The sequence below is a fragment of the Aspergillus neoniger genome (assembly GCF_003184625.1).
Source record: "Aspergillus neoniger CBS 115656 unplaced genomic scaffold BO87scaffold_55, whole genome shotgun sequence".
NCBI lineage: Eukaryota > Fungi > Ascomycota > Eurotiomycetes > Eurotiales > Aspergillaceae > Aspergillus > Aspergillus neoniger.
Genome location: NW_020291183.1, coordinates 55,466 through 70,311, shown reverse-complemented (window position 1 = coordinate 70,311; position 14,846 = coordinate 55,466). Strand labels below are relative to the sequence as shown.

At 47.8% G+C, this 14,846-nt stretch overlaps 4 protein-coding genes and 1 non-coding gene across 5 annotated transcripts; 2 read left to right on the top strand and 3 right to left on the bottom strand.

Moving 5' to 3' along the window:
• Positions 1 to 191: 191 nt before the first annotated feature.
• BO87DRAFT_449627 (uracil phosphoribosyltransferase) lies at positions 192 to 2,368 on the bottom strand (the record flags this gene model as incomplete). The annotated part of the gene is made up of 2 exons (XM_025628367.1): positions 192 to 1,341; positions 1,403 to 2,368. The coding sequence occupies 2 exons, from the start codon at positions 2,366 to 2,368 to the stop codon at positions 325 to 327; spliced, it is 1,983 nt and encodes a 660-aa protein (XP_025474501.1). The 3' UTR covers positions 192 to 324.
• Positions 2,369 to 3,567: 1,199 nt separating this feature from the next.
• Positions 3,568 to 5,419, top strand: BO87DRAFT_419942 (alpha/beta hydrolase; the record flags this gene model as incomplete). Its single annotated transcript, XM_025626977.1, has 2 exons — positions 3,568 to 3,593; positions 4,324 to 5,419. The coding sequence occupies 2 exons, from the start codon at positions 3,568 to 3,570 to the stop codon at positions 5,315 to 5,317; spliced, it is 1,020 nt and encodes a 339-aa protein (XP_025474500.1). The 3' UTR covers positions 5,318 to 5,419.
• Positions 5,420 to 7,189: 1,770 nt separating this feature from the next.
• Positions 7,190 to 9,240, top strand: BO87DRAFT_320770 (Ser/Thr protein phosphatase family protein; the record flags this gene model as incomplete). The annotated part of the gene is made up of 2 exons (XM_025619911.1): positions 7,190 to 7,511; positions 7,580 to 9,240. 2 exons carry the CDS (start codon positions 7,190 to 7,192, stop codon positions 9,238 to 9,240), a joined length of 1,983 nt encoding a protein of 660 aa, XP_025474499.1.
• Positions 9,241 to 10,501: 1,261 nt separating this feature from the next.
• Positions 10,502 to 10,616, bottom strand: BO87DRAFT_t261. Its single transcript has one exon. It is a non-coding gene; the product is annotated as a tRNA-Leu (tRNA).
• Positions 10,617 to 12,476: 1,860 nt separating this feature from the next.
• On the bottom strand, positions 12,477 to 14,741 carry BO87DRAFT_380867 (cytochrome P450). Its single transcript, XM_025624392.1, has 3 exons — positions 14,185 to 14,741; positions 13,304 to 14,115; positions 12,477 to 13,200 (listed from the first exon to the last, which is right to left on the bottom strand). Exons 1-3 carry the CDS (start codon positions 14,570 to 14,572, stop codon positions 12,703 to 12,705), a joined length of 1,698 nt encoding a protein of 565 aa, XP_025474498.1. The 5' UTR covers positions 14,573 to 14,741; the 3' UTR covers positions 12,477 to 12,702.
• Between the last annotated feature and the right edge of the window lie 105 nt (positions 14,742 to 14,846).

Genomic DNA, 14,846 nt, shown 5'->3' with positions numbered 1-14,846 from the left:
TCCAAGTGTACCGCATCTAAGAGAGCACACTACTTGAAGAAATTTAAAGATTAAATCCAACGGGCCTCCATATCTGGTGTCAATGACTATTATTAATGTCCTAGAGGGAGGCATACTAACAAAGATGAGATACTAATGGTGTTGCTTCTTCGATAAAACAAAACGAAAAGACAATCAAGTCCTAGTCATCCCACAACCGTCCGTATCTCCAAAGCCAAAACTCTTCTGTCAAAGTGCGCCATCGCCAACTCTGTTATCAGCCTTCCAAAATCTAACCCGAGCTCCGGCTGTCCATATCATCCAAGTAGTATGACCGGCCCATCATCAGTCCAACTGAGTGGTATTAAACAAACGATTACCGGTGTCGGTAGTTCCCTTTCCAGTGTACTTGTTCTTCGAAACCCGGAGAGCGACAATGGTAACCTCCATTGATCGCGCGACAGCACGAATGGCACTCCCGCCTTTGAGGGCCTGGTCCTGCACGGCGCCAGCAACAACAATGACACGAACGGCAGCATTAATCTGTCTAATATGTTGCAGGAACTCCACGATGGACTTGCCACTGTTGATAACAGAGTCGACCAAGATCACAGTGACGATGCCCTTGAGATTCTCCCTCTTCACGTCGTGGGGGAACTTGGCGTGCAGGAGCTGGGCAGTTGGAAAGACCTCGTTAACACCGTTTGCCATAGGCAGCCCACCGCGCATCAGCGGCACGATCAACGTCTGGCCTTCGTTGAGAAGCCGGTATCCGTCGATGGATTTGTTTTGAGGGTGGCGTACGGGGAACGCTTCAAGCCCGATGATCTCTGCCAGGTATTTTGTGGACAGATAGTGAGCAGCCTTCTTATGAGCATCCTGGAGGGCCGGCCCGCGGATGGCGTCGTCTCTCATAGGAGTACTCAACAACTTAGAAGCGTTATCATCGGTCGCGTGGTAGAATCGAAACCAGCGGCGGAAGATCGAACTTTGGATATTTTCGTCTTCTAAATGGATCACAGGGAGTATGTTCAGGTCAAGCCGTGGTTTCAGAGTATTGTAGGGCAGCAAGGCCTGCCTAGCCTGCAGCCCATCATTGAGGATAGCATCACGTAAAGCGCCATCCATGCTCTTGCTTCGCGTTTGTTCTTTACCCACCACGACAACCGCCTTGTCTGCAGCCAACATCATCGGCAAGTCAATAGGGCTGTCCCCGATCGCCCAGGTGTGGGCTCCATGGACTGTTTGAGCACGAACAACTAAACTTCTCTTCACCTCAGGGGTAACCACCAATCCGTCGTCGATACGGCCACCACCGATGACTTTAACGACATTAGAGAGCCCTTCTCTCTCAATGACTTTCTCCCAGACCAGACGCAGGCCGCTGGTGGCGATAACGGGACAAACGTGTTTGGTGTTCGACCGCCGTTTTGAGAAGCAGGGCAACCTGGGGATAGAGATTGATTTCACTTGCAATATCGTCGCAGATAGAAGAGAAGTCATTATCGCAGACCTGATCTTCATAGTACATCATAGCCTGTCTGAACGCGGCATACGTATACCCCATCTTGTTGAAGAGCCGTCTTAGCGGATTATGGACGCCCTTAAAATCTTCCAACATCGTCCAGAAGGTTTCGCTGGTGTCGTCTTCCGAGAGCGTCTTGTCTGCATCAACAAACAAGACAGTCTGAACGTCGTCACCATGGTCAGAGAGAATCTTGTCCAAACGATCATTGGCAACAGCCATGTTATATCCCTCATCGTGACATTGAATGTCACGAATGAAGGTCGACAGCTTACAGCTCAAACCGGACCAAACATGAGCAAACATAATGTTTTTGTCCAGGCAAAGAGAAGAGAGCTCTTTTGTCTCATAATTTTGCCACTCGCACAAACGACTCTCCGACACACTTGGTCGTAGTCTCTCGGTATCCTTTTTTCGTTGTTCGGTAATCATATGCACCGGAGTATTGAGGTACAAAATATGAGTGAAGGTATCCAAGTCATCCTCAGTGACGACCTTCATGGGGTGGTCACATCTTTCGTCGTCCCAAAAGCTGAGGTGGCCGGTAACGATCCCAACTTTCCTGGTCTCGCTGCAAGTTGACTTGATCTTCTGAACAGCCCGCTTGCGATACTCGGCTTTTTCAGACTCGTCGAGCTTTTTAAATGCATCCAGCCCGCCAGTAATTACAGAGGCAATGACCTCGGATCCTTCAAAAAAGGCAAAACGCTCCTCACCAAGCTGCTGGTTCAGTTTGTTCATTAGAAAAGTCTTGCCAGCCCCCGGCACCCCGTAGAGTCCGATGACCTTGGGGGCGGCCACCGGGGGACACATGGGTGCCACGGTAGGACACTTCTCGTCTTCTGACGAGGTGGGCATCTGCATTGTCGAATGAGATATAATGAAAACAGTCTAAAGCTGAAGGGAAGTAGAGACGAAGGGAGGTATGGTCGGATCTGGATAAAGGGCTATAGATAAGAAGAATTGTATGGTGTACCAATAACGTGTGAAAATGAGATTTCACGCCTCAGGTCGTGAGAGGTACCAGTAGAAGGACAAAACTAAATTTGGGGTGCTGGGGGATTTTATAGGCAAGGGTATCGTCGGTGCCTAGGTTCACTCAACGACAAATCCTTTTCATTAACAGTCTCGGCGCTGGAAATGTCTGGCTCGTTGAATATAGGGGCTCCGGGTCATTCCACGAAGCTACAGTTGACTGTTGCATTGTTGTCATGATTGAACTGTGAATGGAGTCATCAGTGTTTTCAATAAGGTACCTCCCATAGTCAACTCAATTGACTTCTATAGGTGCTTTTTAGCAGATGTAGTGCTCTTATGCCAATGTTCTGTATACAGAGCACCACATATTGGGCCCGGAACCCTTTTCCCTGCATAATATGGAGCACCTTTATATAGTATCCTGATATATGTGTAATTCTTCTGAGCGCCGCATCACAAGAGACGAACAAATATAATGCTCTTATGCTGTTGTTATGTATATAGAGGGACACACATCGGGTCCAAAAGCTTTTTCCGAGCACAAAATTGGGCGTATTTATATATCCAGATATACTTGCAATTCGTCGGGAGGTCGCACCACAAGGAACAAGTATAACAAAGACCACCATCGCATGGCAAGGATACAAATAGTCAGCCCTGACAATTAATCGTTATCATTCCCATTTCGCGTCAAATTTCTGGGCCAAATTATGGATTTTCAAGCAGCTAGAAATCTCAGTCAGTATGGATCACAATAGCTTCACCACAGGAGTAGTATATCACTCACCACACTATCCAACCCCGACACAAACATAGATCAGGGAATAACTGGCAATGCCCATAATAATAATCTTCCAACTCTACCGAATTTTGCCTAATCTATGCAATGTCTGTCTGCAACTTCATCCAATTTCGTCCCCTTCCTCGGATTCACCACCTCTCTAACGCCCCTCCAGTCGTGCTTTCCGGCGAAATACGCAGCCACGCGATAGAAATACCATCGCGATGTGAACTTGCCCAGCATATAGATACTGGCTAATATACGTCCGCGACCAAGCAGGGCGAAAAGGGATAGGAAATCCATCATGTTCGGCGCGAGATATTGTGAATAGTACGTCCGAGGTCTCGCTTAGTCGGGCCAGGGGTGTAGTTGCCTTGCGCCGCTCGGAAAGCCCTTCGATGAGGCGACTTTTGTGCCAGGTAATGTTGGATTGGCGGGAGAGGTTAAGGAATGTATGCCATTTTTGGCGTAATTTGCTTGACATTCTGGTCTTGTCGCATTCATGCTTCTCATGAACAAGTCGAGGATGAGATACGGGTAGCGGAATGGTGTTTGGAATGAAAGAGTGTCTTTGGTATGGAGTGCTATGGCTTATAATACCTGGCTAACGTATGAAGGAAAGACTGATTCGATTGTGTTTGGGATCTTTCTAACAAGACAGTGCGAAGATGATGCCCTTATATACGAACCAGGGCGTATCGGATTAACTGATCTTTTCAGAACCTTCCCTATCTAGTGCAGGCAAGCTCCGTGAACATTGCCCACAGTGATTTAATTACGTAGTGAATGTGCACTCAATGATACCTTCGATATTATGCACTACTAGTATTCATTGGCTCCTCCTTTGCTGCTTGTTTCACTGGATGCGGGGTTGAGCATTCCCCAACCCCACCTCAGTTCACCCCATTTCACTTCATCTGTCTGTCTTTGTTAAGGCTGTCATTACCAACCCCATCCTCGACCCCACCATCTTTCTTTACAAATCCTTATCCAATTTCTTTATACTTCGCTTGTTTGTGAAGGGCTAGCTAGCTATTTTGAGTTGCCTAAAAGGAAACAGTATCCACTCTACACCACACATTGGGAACGGTATGCCTTTAGCGCCCGAACTTCAACAATTCATCCTCGGCTTCAAAGACCGGTGGGACGGGTCAGTGAACACTGCTTGCCAGGACCTTTTTGAGGCCCAGCACTCATCTGCTGGCCCACTGAATCCAGATCATCCACTTCAGTATGAGAAGAATGTAAAGTATGGCCCAGATCCAAGGCATCGCTTGGATGTATTCTGGCCAGCAGATGCTACCGCAACAAACGCAGCTCGGCCTGTTGTCGTCTACTTTCATGGCGGTGCATTTAAGCTGGGCGACAATTCTATTACTCCGCACTTGCACGCAAATATCGGTCGATTTTTCGCATCCCAGGGTATGATCGGCGTCTTGGGGACTTATCGGCTACTGCCAGAAGCTCGATTCCCAGACGGACGGGACGATGTCGCCTCTGCTTTCTCGTGGTTGCATGACAATGTGCATCTGTATGGAGGCAACCAAAATGCCATCTTCGCGCTTGGTCAAAGTGCAGGTGGGGGCCACCTCGCCATGGCGCTTTTCTCCGGAAACCTAAAGTCGGACCAAGGACAGAGCCTGGTGCGCGGCGTCCTACTTCTCAGCGCGGCGTTAAAGTATGACCTAAGTAAGAAGGGTCGACGCGAGAGCATGGAGCAGTATTATGGAACGACGGACCATAGTCTTATTCAATCCCGATCGGCGTACGGTATTCTCCAGAATTTGCCGTCCGTTGAAGACGCGGATGTGGCTTCCGTGCCGACACCCGAGCTGTTTTTAATGCTGGCGGAATGGGATTTCGAGGAGTGCGTACAAGGAAACTTGGACTTTGCGAGGCTGTATGCTGAGCGTCGCCGCCGTCTTCCTCGCTTTGAGGTGTTGCCTGTTCATAATCATGTTAGCTATGCATTGTCTATCGGCTTGCCAGGAGACGAGGTTGGACCGAAGATTGCAGACTGGGTGAGGCAGTGCTCAGAGGGGGCTTCATCATAGACATCCATGGCTTCGGTCTGGATTCGCTTTTACTTCCTCGGTATTGTAAATCGCCCATAGTCAAGACCTAACCGCATCTAACCAGTGCATGCGCTAGGTGGGAAGATTAAACTTCAATACTACTATCTTCTACGATAGGCAGGGACATTGTCCGGAAGGAAACAGGGCCTAGTATAATTACTTTTTTCTTCACTACTAACTAATGTTACGTATTGAGAGTGGCCAAAATACCTGATGATTACTCGTTCAGGTCCAAAAATACTAGCAATACGTATATCTGGATGTTATATGCCACCGACCCTGCTCGGATAGTATATATTTACCCATAGGGCACGCATTATTGCTTTAGATCCCTTGATCACTCAGCTGAGGTGTACAGCGGTGCTTCATGTAACTGATATCTTCTTTATATGCTTATGTCTTTCGCACTAGTACGTAGTTCAGGGAAGCAAGTGCGTTTTATCCACAACTTTTTTCCTTGCCGACGGTTGACAGACAAACCCAACGGAAAACTCATGGGAAGCAGTTCGAATTTGGGCTGCCTTGCCAATGTTTCGATATAAAACGCTGAAATGAGCTTATCGTTTTTGTAGCTTACTGTTGGCTTCGATACTGTCTTCCCCTTGGCTTCTCTCTCATCTTCATCTTCCTTTTCCGAGTGGTTTCACTGGCCCGCTTAGTCAAGAATGGCCATCGGGCATTCGCGGCCTATATCGGAGCTGGATCACCCCAGCTCAACAAGTTTGATGCCGCCTGTATTTATTTATTTATTTTAAATTTAGTTTATTTTTTTCCCTTCTTTTCTCTTTCATATTACATATTTGTAAGTACAGAAAGGGGTGGGTAATAGGTGTCAATTAGAAAGTTAGGGGTGACGGGGTGGAATTTACTGGAGTTGATGTGTTGGCTACAAATATGATATATTACGCTGTTACTAGTTACTAGTTACTGCGACAGAGGGGTGTAGTTCTTGACAGCCATCCGGATCATATCTCGTCAAGTTGCTCTTCGTTGAAAGAGTCAGAGTTAATTGAATTAGGCTTGTTCTTTAGATACAGATTGAGTCCCTTTTTTTCAGTTCTCTTCGATCGCAATTAGGAAATACATCATGTAAGGTTTTGTCGTCAACGGCACATAGGTTGAGCAATCCGATGAAATATCGTCACGTCTATTTGTGCTCTGCTTCTCAGCTTGAAAGAGATTTGGGTATACCAAATGGTTTTCGGTTTCAGCCCTACATCCCGAGCTAACGTGATGCTAGATTCGGCCTGCTGTTGTGGAGGTGAACCGCCGAGAACTCAACTCAAGAAATACACTCCACAGGAGCTAGGCTTGCCACGCTATGTGGAGCATTCACGGAAGCTTGTGGGTTTTGGACAGAATATTGACCATTTGGACGTCTGTAGTCTGCTTCAAGGTTATGACATGGAAGCCGGACTAAGCATAGATCGCTGTTGGAACATCGGATTCATCCACCGGCCCATGGTTGCAGAAGAAGTCTGATACAATCAAGTTATGACAGTTCACAGGATAAAACTATAGCGGTAGTAGCAGTATGGACGAGAACGTTCTTGACTTCCCAATGCAATCAATTGGTCCGCTGGTCGTGCGAATGAAATGCTGTATCGAGTGTAACACCAAATGCCGGCTATGACACGTCCATTTGGCACCTCCCGGCAATGGTTACCGTCCTACCAAAACTGAAAAGCGTGGGATGGCAGCACAAAATGAACATAAAAGCATCTTCTGGCAGAATAATCCTGCAGCGAAATCAGTCAATTTGCTTCACCTGCGTTGAGCCACGCTGCATCCGGTCATTCCAACGAGCCCTGGCAGTTCCTGAAGCCTCCTGGGCTTCCTGAATAGCCCATAATGGCCTTCTCAGCCCTTGCATGGACGGCGGCAATTGCCCTTCCAGCTGTCTTTGCGCAGGATAGAGACTCCGACCGGTCAAAATCCCCGAAAATAGCTCCTCGGATGCAACACGATTCACACAACACGACACACTGGCCCACTAGACCTCTTCCTTGGGGCGAGATAAATTTCATTCATACAACTGATACGCATGGATGGCTCGAAGGGCATGAGAATGAAGTAAATTACGGTGCTGATTGGGGTGATTTTGTTTCGTTTGTGACGCACATGCGTGACAAAGCTGATCAACAAAACGTTGATCTTCTCGTTGTGGACACTGGTACTTCTATTCTTACTGGTCTTGGACTCTTTATATAGTGTGCCAGTCAACTAACCCAGTCTCTCCAGGCGACATTGTGACTGGCAATGGCCTCAGTGATGTCTCAACTCCCGAAGGCCAGCTATCTAATCCAATTTTCCGCTATCTGGACTATGACCTACTCACCATCGGTAACAACGATCTTTATGATCCAAACGTTACTCGTCAGATAGAAAATGACTTAGTGAGCTACTATGAGGATCGTTATCTAACCAGCAACGTTCTGGTGGAAGAGGATGGCAAAAATACATCCATTGGGGAAAAGTACAAATATATCACTACAAAGCACGGGTTGCGGATCATGGCATTCGGATTCACTCTTCAGGACTTCAATTCCCCTCCAGGCCTCTATGTCCAGGGAGAAGAAGAGATAACAAATGAAGAGTGGTTCAACAACGCAATGAGCAAGGCTGTCGACCTCTATCTGCTTATTGGACATGCTGATATTGGGCAGAGCTGCAAGATCAAAACCAAATACCATGGAGACCAGAATCCCTTGCTTTGTATGAAGGACTGGTTCCGAGAGAACAAGCCCGAGATTCCCCTTCAGATTCTAGGTGGCCATACACACGTGCGCAACTTCATATGCTATGACAGCGGATCGTCTGGCCTCGAATCTGGCCGATACTCTGACACAGTGGGATGGCTTGCTCTCAGCGGTGTGGCGCCCTCGGACACTTGGAACGGATCTAAAACATTGACGGATGTTCCCATGCCCACAAGGACGTGCACACCGCACAGTTCAACATCGTCTTCTACTACGGATAAAACAGTTCGCCTTGACCGTCGCTACCTCGATTTCAACCGCCAAACGTTCGCGTACCATGCTTTAGGGGCAACTGACCCTGACGTCCCTGCTAGCTTTGATACACCTACCGGACAGTATGTCACAAATGATATCGAGGGCACTCGAAGTCAATACAAATTGACCACAGAACTTGGCTGCGCTCCCCAATCATACTATATTGCGGCGAGTCCTTACAACTGCCCGGATAACATTTATACGTTGGTGAGATCCGCTTTGAATGCAACAGTGCATGGGAACAATTCGGATTCTGCCAGATTAATTATCTTCAACACCTACGGTATACGTTACGATTTATATCAGGGTCCGTTCACTGTTGGGGACGCGTTCACTGTTAGCTCGTACGCGGACATATTTTACTATATTGCAGATGTTCCCTATGATGACGTAACAAAGAAACTTCAGGGGGAATTGAACGCTCGAAAGGGATCTGATCCAGATTATGAGGAGCCAAAGAAAGACTGCGGCAGTAACAGCGTCAGGTTGTCTACCAGTCGATACGCGGGTGCTTCTCAGCAAAGCGTGCTTACCAGTCGTGCAAGTGACCCGGACAACCTCAACCCTGGACATGTTACAAAAGATGATTTTGGTGATTGTTCTGTCAACTCAGAGGACTGCGGCGATGACACGCTGCACATCCCACGCCTGGAAAATGAACCGCATCCGTACTATATGCAAGTCAAGGGCAACATTGATGAGAACGAGACGAAGACAGTGGACGTGGTCTTTACAATTGACTTACAAAAAAGTATTATAGACCTCCTCGGTCTCAAAGACCCGGTCGTCAAGCCCTACATGGATGAGTCGTTTACCACGAGGGATTTCTTGCAGGTCTATGCAAGGACGGTCTGGAGTGAGAAGCCTACCTGCGAGATCGGGCCATGATTAGATGAGCGGAGGGGAGGATGGGTGGGATTAGGTGACATGTTGCAGCATTGGCTGAATCTGTGGAGTGGATTCACTGGTGACTAGATAAATGTCAGTTCGTGTGCCTGCGCTTATCTGTGAGACATCCTTCCGAATTAAGATCTATCGGGTCGTCCCAATCGTGCTACGTTTGTCAGGCATTGTCGCTTCCCTACAATGGGAGCATCAGACGTTATACAATCAAAAAGTTTTGTTCTATCCTATGCTGGATGATGGTGCCAGAGGGCAAGGGTGTCGATAAAATAATCCCATACTCTCTCAACTCCAAACAGTGATAAGTAGACAGCCGTGCCAGCTAGTAGTAGGCATGATCGCGAACTAAATTTTATGCCAGCCAGCTTTCCTGAGGTTTTAAACCGTCGAGAAGAGGAAGCTGTTTCGATGTAGCATCTGAAACTAGTTTTGGGGAATGCTTTTCTTTCGTCCTTTGCCCAGCTTTCGGATCGGCAGATGCCAGCTCTTTAATCATGTAGCCTACAAGGAGATGTTCATGAACCTTGCCATCATACATCCCGGCTGGCTCCCATATTGGCTAGACCGGAGACTGTCCGTCCGCTGTGATGACTCAGACTCGAACTGTCCATCACAAATTCATGCGTAGCAGGCCAAAGGGACATCAAATGTGACGAGGGGTATATGAGTTTCTGCAGAGAGTACTTCGACCTACAGAGGGTCGATAAGGTGTTGCAATACACGAACAGAAGCGAGTATGACGATTCAAATATAGCCGCGAATCCGGATACATACTACGATAATCAAGCCCCGGTCTAGCTACGCGAGCTTTTACATATTGACAAGGTGTCAAATGCGAATCAATACGGGAAGAACAATCATGTCACTGTCATGAGCGTCGAGTACAAAAACTCAGCGGAATTACCACATGGATAAGCACCTACGGGCGCTTACTATGCAAGGCTCTAGGACTTCCTTCAATTAAGCTGGTCTCTGGATCATTTAGAATGCTTAATGCCCTACGATGTACATGATGGCCAAATATGTTGTGGATAAATAACCCGCGTCTGCACATGAGGGGAATTTTGTTGATGTTGATGCTACACCCACGCCTCCTATTGAATCGCAACGACTATCGCAATTGTTACTTGTGCCGCAATGATTTAATAAAAAAAAAAAAAAAAAAAAAAAAAAAACCCGGAATTAGCCTCAATTCAGTGCCGCCAGTGGAACCGGTCTATCATTGTACTACCACCGCCAAAAAGCATGACAAGAGTGGGATTCGAACCCACGCCATCTTACGATGATCAGGAAGCTTGGGGAAGCTGGATTATTAAGGTGGACCTTAACCTGACGCCTTGGACCAACTCGGCCATCTTGCCTAGAGATACTATTCGGCCGTTTAATATCCCACATTAGTTTTTGAAATGTGTGAACTACCCGTAGTCGGTTATTCGGGCTCTATCTCAAACCATTTCTTGAGCCTCAATAATCACTTGTGTTTGCTAGTCTATATCATTTTACGTGCTAATATCCCTGTCTGTACTGTACATTCATATGAACCAAAACTGGACACCAAAGCAGAGGTCTGAATCAACAACCCAATCGCTCCCTGGGGAGGTTATGTGTCTATAGCGAATTGAACCAAGCACATACGACCATAGGGTGTGGAAAATAGGGCTTCCCGTCCGCTCAGCCGTACTCAAGCCACACGCCGGGGGGTTAGTAGTTGGGTGGGTGACCACCAGCGAATCCCTTCTGTTGTATGTTTTTGTCTTTTTTACACCCTCATTGTGTCAAAGATCTTGAAGCTGTAATCCCCAGGTCTCCAATGGAATGGAGGCCGCAATTGTCAAGAATTGGTCTCAGTGGCAACGAATGCACCAAACCCTGATACTAGAACCTGAAGCGCAGCGATTCCCCTGGCTGCTTCGATTCGCACTGCACCAGGGCACAGCACATCTAGCAACGCCGGTAGATACGGAATGGCACCTTGGTCACTGGCTTGTGTTTCCCAAACCGAAACTTGCGGGAGTCAAAATGTGGAGTTGGGGCCCCAAGCTCCACATCAATAGAAGCATCCACAGACTGCCTGGATTGCGGTGACTATAGGCAAATAGCCGGACGCATATCAGGCCACATCGTCTAAGGAGCGGAAATCAGAGGAAATCTGCGGCAGAGCAATATTGATAGTTATTGGCATATAAGGCAATAGGAAAGACCTGACAAAGCAAACAGGTGATAGCAACGCCAAGCCTCCATCCAGTGAGGTATTTCTCGCGTCGTCGCTAGAATTGTCATTGGCAGCCATCTTGACGGTGGTTGTGGTCGTGATGAATGTCATGCTATGACGGATTTCCGAATATATATCGAGGTCGAAAGGAGATCATCTTCATCGCCATTCGGATCAGGGGAATGAATACAAGATATTAATCAGTAGCACAGTTCTTGGCCGGTGGTATGTTCTCTTGCGATGGAAGGTTGCAGCAAATACGTGACGTTACACGGCCGACTAAGGACCCAGTTTATGATAAGCCTTTTCGAAGACGTATATTGAGATCGGCATCTTGCATGGGTCCAAGAGCGCTGCGTGCTGAGCTTCGCTTATCAAATTTAAGGACTTGGAACGGACTGTGCGTCTGTTAAGAATCACCCGCTGCTTGGGCCTGCCATGCGCCCTTGTTACATTATGCAGAGAGTAGTCATACGTAAGTTACTCGCCATGCCGCGTCGTCGCTGCTGCCATGTGGTTCAAACGGGGCTGTACCGGAGAATCGATCCGTCTGACAGCCTTGGGAGTGCCCAGCCTAAACTCTATGGTTGCTTATTTCATTGCCCCTGATATTATCTCGGCGTACAATGCGCTATGATCTTCTAATGGCGACCCAAATTTCTGGCCGTTCATAGGGAGGCAATTTGCTAGTATTCAATGTCATTACTAACATAATATGGAATTAGCATCTAAATTACAGCCAAACGATCAACTTTTGTCGTCTCTTTATTCTAAGTATTCGTATTTTAGGTATAAACATTGGAATGTTACATTGATGCAAAGAATGAGTTGCACAAAGATCTATCCTACTATTCAAGCAAAACCGAACGATCTGTTACGGCATGGAATATTATGCGATCAGAGTGATCCTCTCAGGGGGTCTCAGAGTAATTATCTGCTCGTCCACTATTCCTTGCATAGCAAGTAATCAATCTCAGTCCTTGTAAATGTTCTTGCCTCGGAGGTTTTTCGATCCTAAACAATCGTAACAGCTAGTTGATTCTGCTCAGGAGCTCGATTTGAACGATGACATGTGTTCCTAACTTAATAAGCGTAATAACGCAGAACCTAAATTTGCTGTATCCTACATGGGGCTGGATGATACCTCCAAGCAAGGCACTCCGCCAGCTATATACAATATGGTTCATCTTCGATTACATCACCCCCACAACTTTTACTTCTATACTAGGCAAACCTCAGGCTACCCGACGACACGCCAATCGAACCTGATCCGCATCCGTCATCCGCAGGAGCAATTGCAAATCCACGTCCTGCGTTGTCGCCAAGACTCTCGCACGCGTCTCCTCCGGGCTTTCCCCAGGGTTGGTAACAGGGTGCACCCGATGACTTCGGAGGAGGGCTGCCATGACAGCCACGAACTCAACCTGCGAAAACTTGTTACCCGGGCAGTTTTGAGGCCCGTCTGACCATGGAAAATAGGTCGACCGGGATGGGGTGATGATCTTCTCTGAGACATCGCTAGACGCAGCTGATTTGTTTATCCAGCGGGACGGCTTCCATGTCAAGGGGTCCTCCCAATACTGGGGATGGATGTGCATGTCGAGAAGGCTGGGGTGGACTCCCACGTGGGGAGGGATCATGATTTCTCTGTCGCCTAGCTTGAGTAGCTGGGGGTTATCGTTGGTCCATTTGGGCAGGGATACAATTGGGGGAAAGAGGCGGAGGGTCTCGAGCTGTGGCACAGGGGTCAATGGTTAGCGACAATTGAATTAAAATAACAGAAAATAGCATGGTGATATCGGTGAGTAATTTGGGATAAGAAAATGGAGGTGATACCAAGACGGCCCGACACCGAAGCAGGCGTGGAAATAAATCATTATAGTGCCCCTTGATATTTTCTTCATCAAGCCCTTGCAACTCCTTAGCCACCCAGTCTTGGATTTCCGGATATGCGGCAAGCAACAGCAAGCCAAAGCTCAGCGTATTGGCAGTTGTATCATGACCGGCAAAATTGATGACAAAAATATTTCCAAAGATCTCGTCTACCGTAAGTCCTTTGGGTGGTGAGCCACTTGTATTTGCTTTTTGCTCCCCGTCTACCTTCTGCTCCAGATCCATGGCGCGCACAAATGAAGTCATCAAGCCTCCGCTACCTGCTCTTCCGGTGTTCAACGCTTTCGTTTCTTCGTCCAGCATTTGGACCATATACTCCTTGAAAGCGGTGGCCGCTTTGCCAAGATTATGCCATGACTCGGGTGCGAAAGGCAGAGTGAGTAATTTCCGAGGCATCACCATGAGAAGGATGCAGTTATCCAGCACGGTCTGAAGTGCATCGCGGTAGCCCTCTGGTTCATCTTCTTCAGACTTCACTTCATGATCTTTGGCACTCTGAAAAGGGAACGATTTGCGGAATCCTGTTGCGGCAAGGACATTCAACGAGAGGGTCCGCGGGTCTTTTGCAACACTGGGGATGTGGCCATCGACAGAAGAGTCCCAGACCTGCAGCATCTGGCGTGTCTGTTCTACACTTTCCTCCCAGACAAAGGACATGGCGCTTTCGTTAAATGGTGTTGCTAGGACCTTTCGGTGCCGCGGCCAGTCATTCCAGCTAGCTGTTGAGATGCATGGTCCGTACACTTCGAGTACCTCTAAAGACAAAACCCGGGTTAGCAATTCGTACACAATGTCGCAATCATGACAGAGTAATCCGGACGTACTGTACAATTGACTTGGTCGAATGAAGTCTGTACGCCGTTGGAAGATGTCATGGATTGCATCCGGATCGGCGACGTTAATGTAGATATCGCGAGGAGTGACCAGAGCCCACATGGGCCCATAGCGTTGATGGGACTCGCCGCGATCGGCAAAGTACCAGCCCCGGCGGGAGTAGCGACCGAAGCTGTAATTACGCCAATTGATGGGAAGTTTGTACAGCCAAGGCCAGAGGATTGGTTCGAAAACCATCCAGAGAACATTCAGGGGATCGATGTAAAGGCGCACCAATGGGATTCCCATGCTTGAAGCACGACGGTAGTTGATCTCCAGTGTCACCAAGCTCCACACCAGGTAGGCGAGTGCGAGCAAGCCCAGCGCTTCGAAAATCATCGTGATGGGATGTTAATTATTGGATAGAGCATAGAGGTTTTGCGGGAAAAATCGGCCAAGTTACTGACTGCTATCTTGGGGTTAAAACGGAATTGGGTTGGGAGGGTTTGTCAAACATGAGAAGCGAGTGGTGGGTGGGAAGATCGGTGATGCGAATGAGAAAACGTACGGGAGACAAAAAGGAAGAAGCCTGAATAGCTAAGATGACGGAAATATACTCTACTTACAATCATCACCTCCCATTGGCTCATTATACGCACAGCCTTGTCTACTG